The sequence below is a fragment of the Macadamia integrifolia genome, chromosome 14, assembly GCF_013358625.1.
Source record: "Macadamia integrifolia cultivar HAES 741 chromosome 14, SCU_Mint_v3, whole genome shotgun sequence".
In the NCBI taxonomy this organism is placed as follows: Eukaryota; Viridiplantae; Streptophyta; class Magnoliopsida; order Proteales; family Proteaceae; genus Macadamia; species Macadamia integrifolia.
Window position 1 is genome coordinate 1,689,971 of NC_056570.1, and position 21,290 is coordinate 1,711,260.

The 21,290-nt window shown below is 38.1% G+C and overlaps 1 protein-coding gene across 1 annotated transcript; it reads right to left on the reverse strand.

Moving 5' to 3' along the window:
* Positions 1–3,892: 3,892 nt before the first annotated feature.
* Positions 3,893–20,886, reverse strand: LOC122061499 (probable inactive ATP-dependent zinc metalloprotease FTSHI 1, chloroplastic; the record flags this gene model as incomplete). The annotated part of the gene is given in 14 exon segments (XM_042624773.1): positions 3,893–4,142; positions 4,226–4,338; positions 4,627–4,710; positions 5,214–5,488; positions 11,779–11,893; positions 12,305–12,500; positions 14,629–14,681; positions 15,217–15,345; positions 15,431–15,526; positions 17,895–17,960; positions 18,063–18,116; positions 18,302–18,736; positions 19,849–19,933; positions 20,008–20,886. Coding segments are annotated over 14 exon segments (2,697 nt in total), but the record flags the coding sequence as incomplete, so codon positions are not given.
* Between the last annotated feature and the right edge of the window lie 404 nt (positions 20,887–21,290).

Sequence of the window (21,290 nt, forward strand, 5' to 3'; positions counted from 1 at the left end):
TCTTTCACAATCCCTAGTGATGCAGATACGGCTGCCCTTTCTTGGTTGGACCAGCATGACCGGCTTTGGAAGCCAAGAGCCAAGAACCGGTCCAGCCCAGGGTTTTGGTCCAACAAGGGTTGGAAATAAATTAGTAGTTTACTTAGTATTTTATTTCATGCTTTTATTTTCCAGACTTGAACGTAGGAGTAGGATTTACTTCCTTGCTTTGGTTTCCTTTTTATAGTTGTTTCCTAGTTTAGGCTAGTTTCCATTTCAGTTAAGTTTCTAATTTCATATTCCTATTTTCCTATATATTGGCTGTAATCGATTGAAGATTTAGAGAGTGATTTTGATTATTGAATGAATGTGTTGAGTGTGATTCTCCTTTTTTCCCCTCTACTATGATTTCCCTTTCTTCCCTAAAGGTTCTCCATCAACTTGGTATCAGAGCCGAAAGATCCTATTCCTTCCACATTTTTCTTCTTCCCTTCCCATTCTCTGTGTCGGCTTCCACCGATACTGAGAACCAAAAAAAAAATCCGATTCTGTCCAGAGAAGAATCGAGCCCCCTTTTTCTCTACCGCCTCCTCTATTCCTTCCGACAGCAGCAAAAAAAAAAAAAAAGTAGTAAGAGAGAGTCGACGAAGAAGAAAAGAAGAAGAGGCGCAGAGAAGAAAAGACGAAGAAGAAGAAGTAGAACAGAGAGAGACGCATACCTGGTTTCCGTCGGACCCCTGAAGTGTCTCGCCTCAAGTCCTACCGCTAATTGCTCCCATCGCTAGCGGAAGAAGCCCACTCCAATTCTCCAATCCAGTCTCCAACTTCTCCAAAGGAGTGATGCTTCCTTTTTGTCGGTAATCCAAAACCCCACCCCATTTTTTTTTATTTCTCTTTCCACTTCCTTTTTTTTTCCCCCTATTACCCCTCTTTTTATCTATTAATTCCTTCTATCCCTCATTTTTTCCTTATTTACATTTAGCTCCTTGCCCACACTTGATATCCTTTGTGGTTTACTTGAATCTCAAGTAATTGCAATTCTGCCCTTCCAAAAAAAAAATTTAAATAAATAAATAAAATAAAATTTACTATTCTACCATATATTCTTGAGTGGTATACCATGGTAGCCAATAGTGAAGTTGTTCAGCAGCTGAATTCTTATAAAGGAGAAACTGATACAAAATTTGATGCTCTCACTAACATGATCACGTCCCTAAAAACAATGGTGGAATCCATGCAAGTTTCTATTAATCGTTTGGTGGCAGCAGATAAAGGAAATAATCCCATTCAATCTGGGGATTCTTCCAACACCACTCCACAGGATCCGCCAGTAACACTACCACCACCACGACCACCACCACCTCCACCACCATATGGGACTGGTAGACATGATGATGGAGCAGAGAGAACAGCAAAACTGGATGTCCTTGATTTTTATGGAGACAATAACCCAGAATTGTACCTTGACTGGATTCACAGCTTAGATACATTCTTCAGATGGTACGGGTTGACTGAGGCTCGAAAGATCCTATTTACAAAGGCCAAACTGAAAGGTATGGCTCGAGTCTGGTGGATCAAGCAACAACAACAGAACCGAACCCGAGGCATTGGTTTGGTCACTACTTGGGCTGAAATGTATGAAATTATGAATCGGCAATTCTTGCCTTCTGATTACAAGCAACGCCTGCATCTCAGGTTTGCACAGTTGAAACAAGAGAATTTGACCGTTGAAGAGTATGTTGCTAGATTTTATTATTTGGCCACTCGTTCTGACTTTGAGTGGGATGAAGAAGTCTTAGTGGCCCAATTTCGCAATGGTTTGCACCCTCAACTTAGTGCTGCCCTTGCATCTAGTCGACTACCTACCATAGAAGACGCCGTACAAGTAGCATATCAAGTTGAGGAAAGTCTGAAACGCCCATACAACCAGAGAAATTTTGCAGATACTTTTTCTCGAAGTACTAGTTCCGTTTGGCAACAGTCTCCTACCCAAGAGAGGTCATCTAGCAAACCACAGGCTAGTGCTACATCTATGGCCTCTTCACGACCTAGTCGGCCGTATTCTCCACCTCGACATGTCTCTGAAATGTCTTCACGGCCTACTCGCCCATACTCACCCCCTCGGCGTGGTTCAGATAAACCTTCTGATTCTTAAAAATTTACAGTTTGGTGATACTCATGCCATGGATTTGGATATATCAGTGCTCAATGTCCCAGCCGTTTGGTTGCTTTTATTGATAAGGATTCTCCTATACCATATATTCCCGAAGAGCAACTTGGTTCTGACACAGTTGATTTAAGAGAAGAGCGTGCAACAGGTGAAGTCAATGACACTCTCAGTGACGAAGACCAACATCCTTTTTATGTCATTCATCATGTGTTGACCACTCAGAAGGCCACTAAACATGAAGATTGGCGCCGCAGTAGTATTTTTCAGACTCGTGTGAAGTGCAATGATCAGTTGCTAACCTTGGTCATTGATGGAGGCAGTTGCATTAATGTTGTCTCTGAAGACGCTGTTCGTAAGCTGGGATTGAATACAGAACCACATCCTAATCCTTACAAGGTTGCTTGGGTGAACAACACTAATCTCAAAATCACAGATAAGTGCTTGGTCACATATTCTATTGGTGGATTTAAGGATATAGTACAATGTGATGTCCTCCCTCTGAAGGTGTGCCATATCCTTCTTGGTCGACCTTGGTTGTTTGATAAGAAAGTACAGCATTGTGGCTATGCCAATACCTATGCCTTCAAGCATGCCAACAAGACTATGAAGTTTCATCCTGCCAAAGATCTCCCTGAAATTAAGCTCAAGAAGATGGTGGGATCATTCCTCATTCAACGTATTCCTTCAGACGGTCTCCTCGGTCCTTTCCCTAACTCGATGGAGTCGAGTTCTTTTCAGAGGAGGAGAGTTGATGCAAATTCGGCTGCCCTTTCTTGGTTGGACCAGCATGACCGGCTTTGGAAGCCAAGAGCCAAGAAGAACCGGTCCAGCCCAGGGTTTTGGTCCAACAAGGGTTGGAAATAAATTAGTAGTTTACTTAGTATTTTATTTCATGCTTTTATTTTCTAGACTTGAACGTAGGAGTAGGATTTACTTCCTTGCTTTGGTTTCCTTTTTATAGTTGTTTCCTAGTTTAGGCTAGTTTCCATTTCAGTTAAGTTTCTATTTTCATGTTCCTATTTTCCTATATATTGGCTGTAATCGATTGAAGATTTAGAGAGTGATTTTGATTATTGAATGAATGTGTTGAGTGTGATTCTCCTTTTTCCCCCTCTCTACTCTGATTTCCCTTTCTTCCCTAAAGGTTCTCCATCACCTGGAGAGATCTCAAATAGACTTGAGGGATAAGTAATTAGCTATTGGTCAAAAAGCATCTTCTATGGCTCAGGTAGGGACTACTTCCAGGAAGGATGCAATACACTATTATGGTAGCCGAAGTAGAAGCAATGATCCATTATTCCATTGGATTATCTGTTATACATTCTAGGCTCCAATTTTTATCAATAAACGACCCCCAACAAGATCATTGCCTTCACCCACATGTTTGCAAGAAGTAGGTCAATCCAGTGCTTTGTACTGAAGATAAGACAAATAAAAAGTCTATGGATAATCTTCTCTCTTCCATCTTGTGACCTTACAACCCAATATGCCCCAATATAAACAAAAAAATAAAAAATAAATAAAAAATAAAAAAATAAAAGAGAAGGAAAAAGAATAAGACTATGCTATCCCTAAGGAAGCGGAAAGCTGTGCAAAATGGGAAGCAAATAATTCAATCACCTTTCCTCAACTTAGCATTATGTTAATCAACTTACTCTTAAGTGTCTGACAGCCATACAAACCACATAAGCAACAAGCTTCTAAGAAGAGGGGTGGGGAGTGAAACAAAGATACATCACATACCTTGACAGTTTTGAGCAGAGCTGCATGATGCCTCCTCAACAAAGAAACCGTCCTTCCGTAAAATTCGTTAATCAGCTCTTCAGTTTTTTGCGCAACCTGGTCATCCAGATTAAAGTTGATTGGGGGTTCAATCAGATCATGGTCATCATAAAGTGATCCTTCAAAGTCCAGCCGTGGCCCTACAAAACCAGCTTTTTTCCTCCAAGGAGGTGGCTCTCCATGTATGACCATTGGATTCTCCAAATTCCATCTGATGGGGACAGCAAAGGAGCTAATTACAACATAGCCAGCATATAAAGTATTTGTTAAATGCACTAATTCAAGAAGGCCCACATGGTTATAATTTTACGAGCTAGCCAAGATGCATCTGCAAGGTAGCTGAGGGATGCTCTTGATGTATCCCGTCCATAAAGAACCTCTTCAGCAGCCCTTCCTCCAAGTAATACCTTTACATATATTAAATCCAATCAACACGATGCATTTTGGAAGAAGGAAGAAGGAAAAAAGAAAGTCAGTACTCAGTACAGACTTCAACACATTAATCCCAGTTCCATAACTGTTCACATTTGTGTGGAAGGGTAAGTGGGTAACAGACACCACATACACAGTTTGTGAGGGGATCATGTGAATCTGAAGCAGTGCAGCACATGGCGAAGCACATGTCTAATCTGTTTCTGGGAAATAAAAGGCAGGGTAACTGCGATCAAGACATCAAGTGAACTGAGCAATCAGACCTGAAGGCGATGAAACAACTGGGACCGGCGCTCAAACATGTATGACTCATCATCAAGACGATGAAAAACAATCTGAGAGAATGTCTGCATGCATAAATAAACAAGATATTTTTATGCATAAATACAACTGGACAATCCATTATTAAGTAAATAGATCTAAGCAGACATATTGGATAAAGACAGGCACACATTAGAACTCCATTCAGATTGATTCAATAGAAGGTCCAACCAAGTAAATATATGGACCAACAAATAGACATGATAGATGATCTATATACGTCCCTAAATTAGAAGGTTTTGAATAATGGAGATATTATAAATTCAGTGAGTACCCTTTTTGCACTCAATATGGTTTTCCATGCCCTACAGAAAGTAGTAGACCAAATGGGACCAATTCTAGCTAACACGAAATCTGGCGCCACTAGCAATGATTTGCTCCATTAAAAAGTTCACAGGTTTTTCACCTAACATGCCCTCTAAATGCATGCAGAAGTAAATACAAGGAAACAAACTAATGGAACCATAAAAAAGTTGACAAAGAAACAACAAAAGGAATACTGGGGAAAAGCACTACAGAATTCGTTCACCTGGCCACGAGGGATAATTGAGATGCGTTCACAGAATTCAACCTTTGCATTCTCAAACCGTCTCAGCAAATGAGATGTCAATGCAGTTCCAACCTCAGTAGTAGCTCTACGACATTGCCCTTGATGGCCCAATTCAATTCCCACTCGTTTAGGTCCCACAGTGAGTCGATCAACCGCATCATCCACATCTGACTGAAGAATAGAATCATGTCCTTTCCTGACTGCCACCAGAGCAGCCTCTTGGAGTAGCTGTGCTAACTTTGCTCCTGTCCACCCTGATAACCAAATATATGGCTTCAGATCTCTAGGCACTTAGGACGCTAACCAACTATACTTTAATGGTAACTTGTTAAACGGACCTGATATTTGCTGCCTAAATACTCGGTGAAAGCTTTAGAACACTCAGCCAATAGGATCAAGAAAACATGACAACACATAACAGGATAAAATCATGGTAGATTACAGGACAAACTCCACATCAGGACTCAGGGCCCATATGCAGGAACCAATTATCTGATCAATAGGCTATTCTAGACGGTTTGCCTAACTTTTTGTCCATTTTATATCCTATACCAGCCTGTGAAGACTGTACATTCATTAAGATGCATTAGCCTGCTCTGTAGTAATACTGTAACCATAGTTTTTAAGGCGTTGTTAAGGCGACTTGGCGCTGATGCGGTCCATGGATGATAAGGCAGTCCTCTGCCTTACGGGAAGTGATTATGGCGACCGCCATATACTATAAGGCGCTATAAGGCGTGAAAGGCGATGCCTTATGATGCCTTCCAACTAAGGCGGTCGCCTTATGTGTTTTGCTTTTTTTTAAAACACATTTTAAAATTGCTTGATGAAGATTCTAAATTACATTTTCTCATTGGCAGGTGTATAAGTTTTGATGCACAAGTGATGCATTCGATCAAAATTTTTTTCTTTTAAACACGTTATAAAATTGCTTGATGAAGATTCCAAATTATATTTTCTCATTGGGAGGTGTATAAGGTCTAATGCACATGTGATGCATTGGATCAATTTTTTTTTTTTTAAAACACATTTTAAAATTAATTGATGAAAATTCCAAATTACATTTTCTCATTGGTAGGTGTATAAGTTTTGATGCACATGTGATGCATTGGATCAAAAACCATATAACTTAGAAAACAAAACCTAAATCGCATCTCTCATTCTCTCTGTCTCCACTCCAAATCGCAAAACCCCAAACCGACGGTGAGGTACCTCCTCCTTCGATTCTTCTCCGGCGACTTCTCCTTCTCCTCCGACAGCCTTCGGCAACCTCCAACGAAGTATCCTTCCACATCTCCAGGTATGTTTTCGTTTATATTTCTAATTTCTGATTTTTGCGCTTTTTTTTTTCTCTTTTCTTCTTTCTTCTCCCTTCTTCTTCCTTCTTCTTTCATCTTCATCATACACTACACGGTTTTTTTTCTTTCTTCCTTCTTCTTTCATCTTCATCATACACCATAAGGTGACTCGGTGAGACTTGAGACTTCATCATACATAACAAATTTTTTTTTTTCTTCCTACGGTGAGACTTTGACAGTCGTTACAGTCGTACGACTCTCATCACTTTCATGCTTGGCTTAGGCAAAGTTCCAGCAGGGAAACAGTTCTCTGAGACCCACCCATTGTTGGCCACCACAATCAAAACTCAGAATTTCATCACTCCAACCGACTCTGTAACCCTCGGACTTTTTTCAGAATTCAGCTTCTGCTTGATTGACCTTTATGACATGTTCAAAGCTCTTCTAGGTGGGGTGTGCGACGTACCTGCTCCCTTAGTATTACACTATTACAGTAACACTCAGCTTGTTAACCTTAAAACTGTACATCTTAAACTGCAACATTAGAATAAAAGAAAAGCTGATGTACATGGTATGTGAAGCATAATATGTTCACGGGAAAGTGGGAGAGAAGCAATCAGATCAAGTTTTGAATTTGATGCTTTATTTTATTGTTTAAGCTATAACTCTGCAGAAGTGCTTGGTGGCATGGAGTTTTGTAGGTCTTGCCTTGACAATTTAGTACCATTAATATTAGGCTAAAAAATTTTGAGTTAGAAATAGAATGTTGTTGGGGAAATATCATTAAGCTCACGATATTTCCTTGTCTACCTCCTGCTTTGAAGTGATTCAAAGCCAAGGTTCTAAGCACATGCCATCTAGATTATCTATTTTCCTTTTTTTTGCTTCTATGTATGTTCTTTCAGGGGTTTGGTATTGTTGTGCTTGCTTTTGGTGTTTCTCTTGTGTCTGCTTTTGTTTGGAGGATATCTTCTTCTACATGTTTAAAACAACATGGATAGGAAGTTGGAATTTGTTTTTTAAAACCTCAATTTACAGTATTTGATTCTGTAGTATCCAGATAAGTGCCATAGTAGGTTCTAATTATGTAAGTATGGTGTATTCGACCTGGATGTTAAATGTGGCTGTATTTACATGAGTTCCTTTTAATGGCTACCCATAATAAGTATACATCTGTGTTATTTTTCCGGGAGTATTTTTTCTTTTTCTTATTCTGATTTTCCCATATCTCTTTAATGGAGGCATTTGCTTTTATTACCTTAGTACCTAATAGGCTAATATTCTCTTATAGTAGTAATATTCCCTTTTATTACCTTTTTCTTATTCTGATTACCTTTTTACATTACAGTCTTAAACAAAGAGACAAGTTGAATCCACTCATCTATGGAAACAATTGGTGGTAGCAATGGGGGTGAAAATACAAGTATTGCTGCTACTGCACAATCAACGATTGATCCAAGCAAGGATCCAAAAAGGAGAGCTAAATCAAATGATACTGGATGGAAATATGGGTATTGGTCTGACGTATCAAACAAAAATTGGATTAAGTTTACCCTTTGTTGGAAGGATGTCAAGGGAGAAATAACACGATTGAAGCAACATCTTATTGGTGGCTATGGTGATGTAGCCAAGTGTGCAAAAATAACGAAAGCAATTGCTAAAGAGATGAGAGATGCAATCTTGAAGAACCAGAGGAAGTGGAACCTTGATTGTTTTGATGATTTAGATGTTAGTGATGGACCTACAGAAGTAACGGGACCACAACAGAATATAGTATCCGATTTGGGGTCTCATTTCCTATCCCTAGCTCTGTGACAACTTCAAGAAGAAATAAAGCATGTGTGGAGGACTCCTGAATAAGTGGTTGCAGATAGGCGGGATAAATGTTCATATCAGACAACAATGGAAAACCGTGTAAGAGGAGAAGAAAGAGATAAACTTCGTTCTTACTTTGCAAGGTGGGCTTATGAGAGTGGTGTTCCATTTAATGCTTTGAAGTTAAGGAGTTTTGAGGAATTGGTAGAGGCTATTGGTCAATATGGACCAGGTTTCAAGCCCCTTTCAATTCATGACTATAGGGGGCCTCTATTGAAGTCTGAAAATGATAAAGTTGATGAGTTAAAGGTGAAGTATCAAGGATATTGGAGGAAATATGGGTGCACACTCATGTCTGATGGGTGGACAGACAAGAGAGGAAGGAACCTAATTAATTTTCTTGTCAACTGTACAGAGGGGACTTTTTTTTGGAGTCTGTGGATGCATCTAACCAATCACAAACAGCTGAAATGTTATTTAAGCTACTTGATAATAAGGTTGAAGAGATTGGTGAAGATTATGTGATTCAAGTAGTCTCTGATAATGCTGCCAACTATGTTGCAACGGGTCGACTACTAATAGAGAAAAGGAAGAGGTTATTTTGGAGTCCATGTGTAGCTCATTGCATAAACCTTATGATGGAGGAAATAGGCAAATTACGCTCTTATATGTCTGTTACATCGAAGGGCAGGAAATTAACTGCATTCATCTACAGGCACACTCGCCTTCTTGAAGCTATGAGGCAAAAAACAGGAGACTTGATGAGGGCTGAAGTGACTAGATTTGCCTCTTCCTTTTTAACACTCCAGAGCTTATACAAGCACAAAGAATCTTTGAAAAAATTATTTGTTGATGATGAATGGTCCCGTTCTAAGCTTGCATCTACAAAGGCAGGGAAGAAAGCTTCTGAGACTGTGTTTGCTACATCATTCTGGAATGGTGTGATGGATTGTATAAGAGCATCACAGCCTCTTCTTCAACTCTTGAGGATTGTAGATGGTGATGAGTTGCCTGCGATGCCTGAAGTATATATGGCAATACAAGTGGCAAAGAAGAACATAAAAAAAAAAAATTTGGAGACAATGAAAGGAAATGGAAGAAAATTATAGCGATTGTTTAGCTGCCTTTTTCATCAATCCAAACAAGTTCTTTAAGGCAATAGCAGATAATCCAGATAATGAGTTAGACTTAGCTCAAAAAGCAAGTGATGCCTTCAATGATGTTCTTGCAAGGTTGGTGCCTAATGAGACCTTGCAAGATAAGATCATTGTCCAGGTTGACAAGTATACTACTGTTCAAGGAAGTTTTGCAAAGGACATAGCGATTAGACAAAGGGACAAATTGAATCCTAGTAAGTATATTTCCTTTTAAAGTTCTAATTAGTTTAGAACTTTGTATGTTGATTTTTTACTTAACCTATTTTTTTTATATTATATATTTATAGTCTCTTTGTGGTCTCGACATGGAAGTACTACTCCTGACCTTTCAAAGCTTGCATTGAGCATACTTGGTCTTTGTTGCTCATCTTCTGGTTGTGAGCGCAATTGGAGCACATTTGAATTTGTGAGTATTGACTATTGAGTTCTGAGTACTTGTACTTCACTTAATATGGTTTTATTGAAAATAAGTAGATAACCTCATATTATTAATGTTTTTCAGATTCACACCAAGAAGAGGAATAGGTTAGAGCACCAATGGTTAAATGATCTTTTCTACATTCAATATAATCGCCGACTTCAAGCAAGGTTCCAAGAAATAAAAGAACAATGCAGAAACTACAATCCATTATTGCTCAATGAGCTTAATTGGAATAGTGAGTGGATGATTGGTGAATCAGAGGATGAATTAGTTCATCCTGAGAATGATCTCACTTGGAGAGATGTTAATAGAGCACTTGGGGCATCTTCATCATATCAAGGCCACAATAGACCAAGGAGGGCTCCAGCATCTACCAATGGAACCAATCTTTGCTATTTCCGGCGTGGTAGGAGGGTTGAGCTTGAGGATTCTTCAGATGAAGAAGTGGATGAGATGAGTGAAGAGGATATTCGTGATGATGAAAACATTGAGGACGATTATGGCATAGCTCCAAATGATGCAAGCCAGCAACAGAATGCAGATGAAGAAGAAGATTTTAATTTAATTACTGATTTGGATTGAAAGTCTTTGAGTCTTTGAACTTTGAAATATTTTGAGTCTTTAAACTTTAAAGTTTTTTGAGTCCTTAAACTTTTAAGTATTTGGCTTTCATTGTTTACTAAATTTTTAGCATTTTAGTTTATTTTATGTTTTTTCTTCATTAAAGTTTAAAGTTTTTTAGAATGATTAAGAATCCCCAGGTTAGTCACTTCTCATCCATTTAATTTGGCATCTCGATTTTTACTTTCGATGTGTTTTAATTCTAAGTTCTTAATTACTTCTTTGACAGAAGTAGAAATATAGTAGATGACCTTAGAGCTTAGGCACTCATTATAGCATCATAGAGGTAAGTATAATAAATACTTGTATATTTTATGTCTTCTTTTCTTTATATTTATAATTTTGTTTCATAATTATGTATTTATATTATATGTTAATATGTTATGATGATTGATGAATGATGATTGATGAAGATGAACTTAGTTTATTCAATTTTTTATTTGTTTTCTTGATGAATATCTTACATTGGTATGAATATGAACCTTTAATATTTATTTAGCATATGAGTAATAGAATTCAACTAGGATTTGAGCCAAATAGATTGGTTTTATAAAAAAATTACACAGGAACACTTTAGTCAATAAGGCGACCCTTTATGCCTGCCTTATCGCTAAGGCACTCCGAAAAACCCTCAAACGCCTTCGTCGCCTTAGCGCCTTAAAAACTATGACTGTAACTCCTAATGTGACCATTAGTAAATGACACATAATAAAATCCTACCAAAGATACATCCATGAATATGTTTTACAAGAAGAATTCCTCCCCTACCTAGTAACAAAGTCAACTTCACTAGATGAGAAATCTCAGACATTATAAGTTAGCTCTGAAAAACAGACTGACAACCAAATGCCTGAGGATCTGGTTTAAGTTCAATCCACTTCAACCCAGTTTTTTCTCTGGTATCCAAGGTTTTGACTGGCTGCTTTTTTCCATTAAAAAAAGTCACCGTCTCCCCCCGCCCCTCTTTTATCAGGAGTTACCGGTTTCTAGAAAAAGAGGTTGTGCCTTGAACTAAACCAAAAGGTTTGCCATTATGGTCTCAACTGGCCAGTTTGGTCCAGTTCTCTTAAAATGATGATCAACTAAATATTCTTTAACAAAAATTGACACACTCATCAGTATGCCAACAAAACACGGTGGCTCTATTACAGGTTAAGGTTTCAAATGGATTGCAATTGAATATAATATGCAGACAATAAATCAAGAATATAAGAAACGAGAGGACTTCATACCAGGTAAATTCTGTGCATAGGTGTTTAGGTCAACAGATGGAGACATTTTCACCTTACGAGCATGAACTTTTAAGATGTCATACCTCCCTTTTGCACCTGGAGGACGGATTCTTATCTACAGAAGTAGGAAAATTGAAATAAGAGGAAAATAACAAGCCAATGTTTGACAAGTTATCATGGGAAGAAAGACAAAGCAACAAGCACCAAATTCAGTTCGTTGTCTTGATTGGCTTGGTATGCTGCTAAAGGATTTTTCATTGGCAAGTTGAATGCTTGCCATGGTGGAGGGCCTTTCACCATACAAAGAGATGGCCAACAAACAGTTTATACAAAGAGAGATTGAAAAAAATATCAATAGGCCTTTGTCTTGAACTCAGCATACACATATTACCGAAAGGATTACATTTTTCTGCCAATTAAAATTCATTTGATACAAGGAATACTGGCTGCTAGGATTATCTAGGGAGGAAAATCCAGGCGCATATGTTCCATTTGTTCCTATTTCATTAACTAACAAAGAACAAACCTTTCGGTCAAAACGACCTGGCCGAAGAAGTGCTGGATCTAACAAATCCATGCGGTTTGTTGCACCTAAAAATATGACACCTTTGCCAGTATCAAATCCATCAAGCTCTATCAGAAGCTGGTTTAGCGTAGTTTCCCTCTCTTGAGTAGCTGCAGTATATAGGTAGTTGGTGGATTCACTAAGAATTCCTTGACGCCTGATCGTGCCAAAGAAAAACCAAGTCATTTCTTTAATGAATAAAATATTAATTTGCTTTATTACTTTGTGGCAACCCATACTAAAATGCTACTGGAAAATTCTATAAATAAATGAATCAATTTTTTGTATATCATAAACAAATTAAGAAATTTGCCAAACCCTTTAGTGGAAGAAAGATCATTTGGATACTTTACAAAAACTATGTGTTCTATTCATGTTTGGAGAACCAACCAGAAGAGATACAGTACTTGGAATATGTTCACACAAAAAGAAAGTTTAGAACACATTATTATCATCCTGAGGCCATCAGCATGGAGCTCTTACCTTCCAAAGTGTTCCATTTTCTTTTTTTTCTTTTTTTTCGCTAACGATGGGTATCTAGGCCTTTGGCCTGACTAGTCCCGCGGGCCCATACTGACCACACAATGGCATGGACCAGGTCATACCGGTGTTGAATGAGAACCATTCAACTTTCACTGAAAGCAATGAAGAGCACTAAACACCCTCGTGTGAGTGGCCCCAAGGAGGTAAGGAGTCGAACTCAGAACCACACACTTCCTGAGGCGAAGGTCCCTTGCCAACTCGGCTACCCCCTTGGGGTTCCAAAGTGTTCCATTAACAATAACATTAGAATCCAATTTCTCCTAAGATATATCCCCTATCTGTATGCCCTTACTTGATAAAAATACTCTTTACCATTTCAGACAATAGAATTTTAGAAGAACGCATGACTTACAAATTGCAATCAGAAATCTCTGTTTTCTCTCTGAAATACTCCCAACAGATGATGAACAAGAGCAGAGACCCTAAAATTCTCCCTCCAGTGACAAATGACCCGAAAGACCAAGAAAATAAGTTATCTAACTAATGAGAGAAAAACACATTCCAAGCAAAAAAGAGAACAGGAAAAGCTCCATGGAATGTGAATGAGAAGACTATCTGAATACAAATGTGGAATTTGATTTTCTTCATACTGTTTCCCAAATTTCAAAATATTTGCAATCTCTTCATCACTCCTGTGTTTCTACAGAAGCCCTAGACATTTCCTCTGATGTTTCCTGACCTTTTATTGCTGTTTAAGAATAAGATGACAAAGGTTCTCAACATTTTAAAAACCAACTGAACCTGACAAACTTCATTGTCAGTGATGACTACCAGTACTGTCATTAGCTGAGCTTAACAGTAAAAAGATATGTTCCAGGATGCCTTTTTCATTTCGGTAAGCAAAAGGTCCCAGGCACAAACATCTCATTGCCAACTATTGAGCTCATTAGGTGACATAAAAGATGTCCATGCCAGAAGAGTTACAAGGGTTGGCTTACATGCTGGAACATATATGTCAGTGTAATCGTAGTACTTTTTCTTGTCCTGTTCATTTTGCATTTTGCTTTGATGACGAAGTCCAATTTTTACTAAATCAAAAGGGAGAAAAAGAAGGGGGGGGGGGGGGATGATGATTGGCATACAGCCTATTTTATAGGAAGATGATATGCATTTTCATATCAGAAACCCATCTAACATGCCTTCAATCCGAAATCTCTATCCACAAGATGGCAGTTCTGCTTTCCACTTTTGTTTATAAAACTTCATTATGGTCTGTTTCCACAAGAATTTCAAACCCCTTACAAAGGGAGGAAACTTTGGCAACACTTGTGTAAGCTGTGACCAAACTATTGACTTCTAAATCTTTACATGTTAATGATTGACCAATTGAGCCCAAGGTTCACACCTTGACACTAAAATGCTTGAATACAAGGAAACAACTGAAAGTGAACAATGTGAGACACCAAAATGTCAAAACTACATACAGACAATAGTTATTATTATTAGGGCAAGTGTTCTCGGTCCAGTACCGGCCCATGCACCCAGACACGGGGCGCACCCCCAGGAGGGGCATGGTGGTCATTTCGTGCCCCATGTGTCTGTGGAGCAGGGCAGCTCCCGGACAGAAAACTGTCCCCTATTATTGTTATTATTGTTATTATTATTGTTATTATATAATGAAAGGGGATAGGAGGGTGACTACAAACTAACGAGTAAAATATACATAGAGCAGATGGAATTAAAGGTGGAGGGATTATTTGAATGCCACTAGTAACAAAAAGTTACCAAGATATGCACCATACCTAGTAGCCAATGCATCAATTTCATCAATAAAGATAACCGATGGTTTGTTTACCTGTATGAAAAAATAATGAAATTTTGAAGAAATTTAGTCTCCCCACATGAAACAATTTTTCAATTACACTCACTTTGTTAGCTTGCCATGACTACAGAAATCATCAAAAAACAATGGAAAAGAAAGGTAATGATCCTTGTGCTTTCTTAATTCACTTCCCCACACCAAAAAATACTAAAATTACAAACTCATCATAAAAATAAGTTAGAGGGACTTGGAAACACAAACATATACATATTACAAAGATTATTTGTGTTCTTTGTGTTCTTTAAAGAAACAAGGTTATATGAAGATAATATATGTTCTTGTTTCAATCTTTGATGTATTGACAATCCAATTATATAAATGTCAGATGTGGTATATAGATCAAAAAGTAAACTAAAAAAAAAAAGCCACATTTTGTGGTGGTGGATTTTTTTCTCTTCTCCCTCCTATTTAGTTTATTTTTTATTTTTTTGGGGAGGAGGGGGGTTGTTGGTTTGTGGGGGAGGGGGAGAACATTCCATGTAAAGAAAAGAAGTGGGAAGACAATCACCTTAGCTCTCTTAAAAAGATCCCTAATACGGGCAGAACCAACACCGACTAGGACTTCAACAAATTCTGAACCAGCCATTTGGTAAAAAGGAACACCAGCTTCGCCAGCTATAGCTTTGGCCACCAAAGTCTGAAATAAGTGAGACGACATTATCCTGTGAGATATAGTTTATAAGTTATAACACTCCAATTGCAAGGCTCTGTCAAGTTAAGACCTTCCCACATCCAGGAGGACCCTCCAAAAGAACCCCATGCGGAGGCTTTATTCCCATTTTATCAAATAATTCAGGATTCTTCAAGTACCTCACCAACTGATCAACAAAATATGAATGATGGCATTAGATTCTTCACTTCACTGTGAATGAAAAATTACAATCTTAAATGGGAGTTTAAAAAACAGAAATACACTTAGCCTAGATGAAACTGATATGGGTACATCATATGTTGTAAGAAAGAGAAGAAAAGAAATGCATTCTATAACGAATGAAACCAAATGAAATAATTTTATTGAATCTGGATGAAGACTTGAAATGACTTGTATATATCTAAATAATTTATTAAGCATGTAGACAAGAAATAACTTGAATATATATAGACAATATCGCTGAACAGTATGGAGATGTGAAATAACATGCACAGACCTAAATGCTATATCTAGATAGTTTTATTAAGTGTATATATCTATATAGTCATAAAAATAAGAATGGAGATGTAAATTAATGTGCACAAGTCCAAATGCTTTGATGAAGTTCTGATATAATGTAGTAGAAAATGTATAAATCTGTGTAAAAAAAAAAAGGGCAACCTAGTGCACGAGGCTCCCACTACCACAGGGTCTAGGAGGGGCGTATGTATGCAGCCTTACCCCCTGCTACACAGGAGAGGCTGTTTCCAAGTTTCGAAACTGTGACCAACAAGTTACAATAATGCAACTTAACCGTTGCGCCACAGGCTCGCCCCAAAATGTATAAACCTGTAAGGATGAAATTTATGAAGCATGTTCTTTATACTTGTAGAGTTCTATTGATACAGATCACAGCCGGTGGAAGAAGAAAAAATTTCGGATTTGGGTTTGGTTCAGTTTTTTAGGTCAAATTGAGCCCATGGTTCAATAAGAAGGTCAAAATTTAAGTCCCCAAAGGATTATATGGGTCATGGGCTAAGTAATTTTGAGTTTTCTATTGTAACGTGCCCATTCTATAAGCCCAACTAGGAGGGACTAGGAGACTACACGAAAATAAGGAATAGTTGCTATTTTAGTTTGTTTCTATTTTCTAGTAGTAGGCTACATCCATATAAGCAAGGGTAGGACTCCAAGCCATTCTAACGATTTTGATAATGAAAGAATATTTGCTTTTTGCCTTGGTTTGCTGTGAGATGCATTATGTGGTGAGATGCCCCATTGGTTAGAGAGAGACTAATAGATGAGAGGCCTCGGGCATATCCCTCCTTCCCTTTTTCTCTTTGATTTTCTGAAACTATACACCTTCTTGTTCAAGTAATTGCTGTGCTGTTGATGCTCTACTGAGATACCTGGCTGGTGTTACACACAAGAAGTTTGGCTGAAGTTGTAACCAAACCTGCCCCTTCCCTGTTCAAGTCCTGCAGCTGCAAAGTTCTGAAGTTCTCCTGCTGCAACTGTTATTCCTTGTAACTCCTATTCTGTCTAGCAGATTACAAAGTTATTTGGGAGTCTTCTTCAACCAAAGGAGTCCTATCGACCAGAAATTGACTTTCATCCACTGGTCAGATCATTGTATCACTGTGAGTTTTTTATTTTAGGATCTACCTTCAAATTTCAGATTTTACTTTTTTAACTCTCATTCCAGCCATCATTTGACCATGATACTTGGAGAGTTAGCTCCATTGCCTAGTCTCCACTACTGATCCAACTTTGAAGGTGATCTTCCATGTAGTTTGTGAGAAGCCATTAGTTACTAAATCTGAATTCCCTAAGTTCCTATTTTTATTCTATCTATTGTTGCTACCATTCCCACTGTTGGATCTCCACCTTATCTAGAGAAATTGTTTTTCTGCCATAGACCTACACCTGGCCAGAATTTAGGCTTGATCTAAGCCTTGAGTCTATAGCCATCAAACCCTATGTTCTGCTGGAATCTTACCCTATGGTTCTGTTTGTGGGTGGGGTGTAACTACCTGCTGTTTTAATGAGTTTAACCCTATTATATATACAAACCAAGGGTGAAAGTTTCTATCTATGCATTCCTTTTAACTATTCAGAAGTATTCTGACTCTCATATGGAGAAGGTAGTCTTCACTTTGATAAGTCAACATATACAGTAAAATGTTGTCTCTAAAAATTTCCAAAATGTTTACTTTGGAAATTGATGTTTTAAACCTCCTCAACAAAATTAGAGAGAACCACAGACATTTGGTTGCTTGAAATGGTGAAACCACACAGAAATAAATAAAAAAAACAAACAGAATTGTTTCCCTGACCAGCAGAAAGAAGGTGGTCCTCTTTTACAAATTCTATCATACATAAAATGCAGGGCAGCATCAGATGTAGGGTCTTAAGATTATTCACTCATAGAAGGGATGATATGACACCAGTTATATGGTGAGCAGCACAAACCCTAAATCATAAACAAACATCCAAGGAAAAATACATAAGCTGTGATACATTTCAATAAACTGGAGATACAAAATACACCTTACCTCTTGGAGTTCTTCCACTGCTTCATCAATACCTGCCACATCACCAAATTTCACTCCTGTCGAACCCTGAGGGAATACCGTTGAAAAAATTAGAAAAAGAAAAAATATATATATATGAAATTTTACTCCAAAAAAAAATGACGTATGGAACACGTTTTGAAAACTAACATCGACTCGAGCTTGCGGCTTAGACTGTCCAAATTCAAGCCCTTGCCATATATCCTGCATCAGATATACAAACTAGATTACTCAAAGGGTAAAAGGGGGGGGGGGGGGAAAGGAAGAAGAAGAAGATATATGAACTAGATTACAAAGACCCTGATAATCCAGCTTTGGGAGCACCATCACTCTGACTAATTAAAGAATATCAGCTTTATTAGAATTTGTAAAATGAGGCAATCACTTACCCATTTCCTGAAATTCTTTGGTCTCCTCGAAAGAGTAAATCGGACAAGAAGGACCATAGTCAAAAGGACCAGCATGATTGGCTTAAGCATCTCAAGACTAGCCGACACACCACCAAAAGTGTAGTATTCATACAGCTTTGAGAAAATTCCTCCATCACTAGAGATATCAACAACATTCTCCCAGATTCTCTCTCCAATACCAGAAACAATACCTAAGACAACCTTAAAAAGTGGCTTCCCCAGAGGCCAGACAACATATACAGCCACCACAAATAGGAAACTGGTGACAGCAAATACCGCTGATGCTAGAAATCCCCCAACAATAACTGCAGCAGCAGCCATCAGAGTCGTCACCATTCCAAGTTCCACCATCATTCTGCTAGATATGGAAGACGCCACAGGATGAGGGTACTCAGGCAATTTTCCTACATAGGACTGCATTTCAAGAGTTATTTGTAAGAAAAGTTAGAACATAAGACATGCTTTGAAATCTTGAAAATTCAATAACCTACTCCATAATTGAAACAGCGTCTCATATATATATATATATATATATATCTTAAAAAAAGAAGAAAGAAATGTCATTCAATGATAATTCCTTCACCAAAATAACACTGCTGGAGAAAATGGATTAAGCAATGTTGATAACTCAGAAACCTAGTGTTATATTTGTTGAATTTCAGGTTGACTGCATCATGATGAAGTTTTTAAAATCAGCGTCACAACAAACAAACTATGTTCATACCTGACTCAAAACTAAATCTTTGCTGTAAATGTTTACAGTTTAAGAAATTGTGGTCGAATCAAGGTGACAATAAGGCAGGAGAGAGCAAAAATCCCATTGAGTTGTGTTGTTTCTTCACTTTTTCCTATTCCTTGTACTCCTCGACTACTTCTCTATCTTTCCAACTTCCACTCAATCCCTTACCCATTCCATGGTTCGAAATTTCAGTAATTCGTGAACTATTTCGGTTTCGACAAAATCAAAATGGGATCGAAATCTGAAATTTCAAACCTTGCCTATTCCCTGAAGCAAAAATAATGTTTATGTCCTTTGTCTCCTTCTCGTTAGCACTGAAGGAATGCAATCACAAATATCTGAAGTCAGAGAAATATCTTGGGCAGATTGAGTTTAAATCATGTTTTGCATAAAGTGCCTATACAGTTGCTTGTTTTTAACTTTCCATCTTAAATTGAAAAAAAGTCATCATGGAGAAATTCTTTAACTCTAATTAGTGTTCTCCTGAATAACCCATTGCTAACAGAAATCCTTGGTGGCTACCCCATCCATATTAATCCTCAATTTTAATGTGCAACTTTTCTAGTCAATAATTAAATACGTAAATAAAGCATCGACCAGTTTCCAATGTGTATATTTGATGCTATTCCTTTACGACCCAAACAGATACAAGCAATAGCCTCCTTTGCTCTGGATATTGATGGGTTTTTAGGAATTTAATTTATGGTGAAAAGAGAAGATAACCAATATAGCCCACCTCTAGGGGAAAAAGGTTGGGAGTTTTTGGTTATGCAAAGCGACTGATTACCGTAGTGTGCCTCTCAATTTCATATTTAGGGCCCGAGTACTCCTCCAAGATGGTCTGTGCTTGACTCTCCCTCAATTTTATTGCCCTGCCATTGCACTGTAAGTGAGAATCAAAATTGGCACCAAATTAAAAAATATTACTAAGGAAAGCGATATTCACCACTTGGTTCTATGCAAAGCCTTTTCACCGGGGATTTCTTTCAAGTCCACAATGAAATCTCGATACCCGAAGCCAGATGTAATCCCTGTAACCTCTTTTAACATTAACAACTTAACCTTATCGCTCTTTAAGGCCTTCTGAAAATTTTCAAAACTCATTTTAGGGAGTTCCTCTAAATTTCTATCGAACTCCTCTTCTTCAGATAAATCTGCTTTGAAAACCTCTTCAGGCACGTAGAGCTTCCCCTTGTGCTCCCTCAACATATCCTTGAGATATACAGGATCCGAGGATTCTTCTCTCTTACCACCAGCTTCATCTTCCAGCTGCTTAGACCTTGATTTCGTAATCCACTGCTTCACAGTCTCCAAAATCCCAACATCCCGACCCTTAGTCAGGTCCTCTTTTTCTTTAAGTGTGTACAACCTTTTCCCAATCAAAAACCTGGGTTCTAACTGGCTGGGGTTTTCTTTCAAAACCCTTGAGACGAAATCATCCGCAGTAGCTTTACTGCCACTGCCCGACGCTTGCTGCGACCCCCCAGAAGACGCATTTGAAAGAGAGATAAATCCTCTTCTTCCAATGCTTCTGTTGAAATTTATCTGTTTCAATTTCCTACGAATCGAAATTAAGCTCACCTGAGACCTCGGGAGATTAACATTGCCGTTCCATTTAGGATGAAAAGCCCTAGGCGTGGAAAAAATCTCACATGCTATCATTGTTCGAAGCGAATTCTCATATAGAATCATGGATTACGAAGAAAAGTAGACATTTCATGCGTTCGTAACTTCGAAGGAGAAATTTCTTCGGGCGGGAAGAACCTTCAGAGCTGTTCGTTGGTGAGCACTCTCCCCAGTCCCCAGAGGTTTTGGGAGCTTTTACAGTTACTTTATCTCAATTGTGTTTATAGTTTTAGCCATTTTTTTTTATTTATTTATTTAAAATAATGGAAAATTACTCAAATATTATTGTGAAATGGACCAATACAATTTTTTTTAACAAACTAAGGCTGTTTCAACCCTAGAGGTGGGGAAAGGAACACAATTTAATTTCCAAGGGGAAAAAAAACGTAATGAAGAGAGAATCTTTTCAACCACAAATTTGATTTTACGATTCAACTGATTAAGGAATTTTTTTTTTTTTGTAAAGAAAAAATGGTGTTCCATGGTAGTGATCATAATCCTTAAAACAAGCCCCCATTACGGTAAGTAACGATTTTGCATAACCAGTGGGTGATCGTGGGCATGCCAAGATGTTTACATCACAAGCCATATCAACCCTACATA